Raw genomic sequence first — 2,735 nt, 5'->3', positions numbered from 1 at the left:
GGAGCAGCAACTGGATCCACGGCTCCCTCCTCATCACGTGCTACATATTCATCTCCTTCGCCATCTGGCACGAGAGCGAGACCCCATTGACCGGGGCGGGCGCGACGAGGCGCCTGCCGGGCTCGTGGGAGGGCTTATGAGGGCGAGGGAGGGAGGGAGGGAGGGAGGGAAGGAAGGGGGCCGTGGGACGCCCTCCTCAGGGGTTGAATGGGTCCGTGCTCGTCTTGCACACTTGCACATGTATCTTAAGAGGATGGTGATGAAGAGGGAAGGTAGGAGGGGAGGTGCAAGCGAAACGAGTGAGGGAGGGAGGGGACCAGGAATCCGCGGGGAGGGACAAGGAAGGGTGATGGGAGTGGAGGAGGGATGATGGGGGTGGAGGGGATGGCGACGCCTCGAGGCGAGGGTGTGTGTCGAGGGGGAGATAGGGTACATAGAAGATGCAAATAGGTGGAGCAAGCCCACTGAACAGGCATGCGTGTAAAGAAGTAATTTTTCATTTATTTCAATGTAGAAAAAAAATATTGAACTCCTATTCTCTTTATTCCTATGTGCAGTGTTTAGATGCGGGCATTCCGGCACACAAGCACCTGTTCGCAGCAGTCACGCATCCATTTCTCTCGAACTTTCGCCCAACTGCAGCTGCCGTTTCCCTCCTCCCCTCCCGACGCTCCATGCGCCCTTCCTCCCTGTCCATGGCCTCGATCCGATCCGCTCGTTTCTCCGCAGAGACGGGCCCGTCTGGTCCACAACGTCGGGTTCTATAGGGCGCCGCCGTGGCAGCCCTGTTGGGCGAAGAGCCTTTCGATGTTCGCTCCTGCATCGGAGGAATGCGATCGGATGTGGTGGGCTCCCACTTTAACGGGTAGCCAGCCTCCCTTCGCCACGGCCTCCCTCATGACAAGGATCGGCCCGGTCTCTCTTTCCTTTCGACGTGTACGCGCTTTCCACAACTTAGCGAGGCGCTAGGAGTGACCACCCGTTATTTTCTTTCTGCCTTTTCCTCAAGTTCAGCCATGGGCTTGAAGCCTTGTGCGGCCATAATCAACTTTAATTCCTCCTCCTCCTTTCGCTGCCGGCGCATGCACACCCACCATCCCAACGACGTAGAGATGCCCATGCCGAGGACAGCGAAGTCACAGGCATTTAAGACCGCCTCTGTAATAAAAAAAAACAGATGGGGCCATGAGTCCCGGCTTTAAAAAAGAATCGGTAAACAAAGGCAAGGGCACCCATCCGGCAGGCCCTGGCCTCTCTTGGGAGGAAAAGCCCCCCGCCAAGCCCGTCGAATGGCTTTTGGCACACGAGGACAAGACCAGCCATCAGGCACAGTCATCGCATGAAACAAGCGGGGAGGGAATGTGGGGATGGGTGACACAAGACAACCTCCTGAGGACAGCAAACATCGGGACGCCCCATGCACACAACCCCTCACATGCAACCAGGTCGCTTCCCTTGGACAAATGTAACCTACGTGGAGAGGCCCGATGGACTCTGAACTTATGCAGGCCTGCGGCAATGCCACAGGCTATACCCCACATTAATGGGACTCGGAAACAGGGAGCGGCCTCGATGGAGGCGGTCAGCCTGGACACAAAGGAAGGGGAGGAAGGGGGGGAGGGGCCATCGGGTGATGGACTCGTTGCTGGCACCTGTGCCATTTTCACGCTGCCCTGCGTATCGTGTGTGGAAAAATGCCTCGATAACATCACAAGGTGTGAGGGGGATGAATGTATACTCTTCCTGTTCTGGCTTCTTCAGTCGTCGAATCGCTGGCAAGTCGCTGGCATGTTCCTTTCCTTCTGATTACCCTCCCCCCTCGATGGTTTACGATCCAACTTACCCGGCTTCAACGCACCGGAACGCCACATTCACGTTTCAATTCCCCGACAAAGCAACAAACTAGGGGCATGCCTTTGGGAAAGCGTCGCCCACTTTTTACCTACGACCTGCCTTGGCCTGAAATGCAAGGTAGGGAGGTAAACTCTCCACCAGAAGGCCAACTCACTCTTTCTTTCTTTTTTCACGCGAACCCCTCCTTGTCCTTCATGGCCTGCCAGGCGTCTTGCGTCGGAAAGGGTACCGCAAGGCAGGAGAACTTCGGGAGGCCTTGGAACCTGGAAATGCTTCCTCTTGCCCACCTTTGACGGCAGTGGACCTCGCCACCCCAGGTACGCGACACCTTTGGTTTTGAACATCCAAGAATCCACACCCTGTTAGCTTCTCCCTCCCGGCTCCTACTTAGCTTGTTGGCTTGTGCTCTCTCGCGTTGTCTGCCGCGCCTCTTTGCTTTTACCGGTTATCTGCCCCGGTCTGAGCCTCGCTTGGCCTATCCCTCCCCTGACGTTTGACTTCCTTGACGCCTGTGTCGCTTCATTTCTGGTCTCTGCGTTTCCATCGCAGACTTTACACCCACATCCGCGGACATGGACCGGGTCCGGGACGTTCTCAACAGAGGTTGCGCTGCTGGCAGGCCCTCCTCCTCCTCCACCACCACCACCACCACCACCACCACCTCCTCTCCTCTTCCACTTCCCACCTCCGCTTTCGCCCTCTACCAAAGCACGCGGGCCCCCGGCATGAGCGTCGGCTCCAAAATCATCACCTTCTGTCGGGCGATCGACACCGTGCTCGGGGGCGGCCTGGCTCGAGGACAGCTCTCCGAGGTGGTGGGGGTGCCCGGCGCGGGCAAGACCCAATTAGCCATGCAAGTAGCCATCGACGTACAGATTCCC

The 2,735-nt window shown here is 57.6% G+C and overlaps 1 protein-coding gene across 1 annotated transcript; it reads right to left on the bottom strand.

The window, feature by feature from the left end:
* Nucleotides 1-529: 529 nt before the first annotated feature.
* Nucleotides 530-1,676, bottom strand: NGA_0409900 (uncharacterized protein). The gene is made up of 2 exons (XM_005854683.1): nucleotides 1,475-1,676; nucleotides 530-1,158 (listed from the first exon to the last, which is right to left on the bottom strand). Exons 1-2 carry the CDS (start codon nucleotides 1,659-1,661, stop codon nucleotides 983-985), a joined length of 363 nt encoding a protein of 120 aa, XP_005854745.1. The 5' UTR covers nucleotides 1,662-1,676; the 3' UTR covers nucleotides 530-982.
* Between the last annotated feature and the right edge of the window lie 1,059 nt (nucleotides 1,677-2,735).

The sequence above is a fragment of the Nannochloropsis gaditana genome (genome assembly GCF_000240725.1).
Source record: "Nannochloropsis gaditana CCMP526 unplaced genomic scaffold scaffold419, whole genome shotgun sequence".
Classification (NCBI taxonomy): domain Eukaryota; class Eustigmatophyceae; order Eustigmatales; family Monodopsidaceae; genus Microchloropsis; species Microchloropsis gaditana.
Note: the sequence above shows the minus strand (reverse complement) of the source record. Positions and strands in the feature narration are given on the sequence as shown.

What these genes read in the sequence shown, in the direction of transcription:
- NGA_0409900 (XM_005854683.1), bottom strand. Translation starts at nt 1,661, where the DNA reads ATGGCACAGGTGCCAGCAACGAGTCCATCACCCGATGGCCCCTCCCCC. An exon ending in AGTCCATCGGGCCTCTCCAC is followed by an intron (nt 1,159 to 1,474) that starts GTAGGTTACATT and finishes TTTTTATTACAG; the next exon opens with AGGCGGTCTTAAATGCCTGT.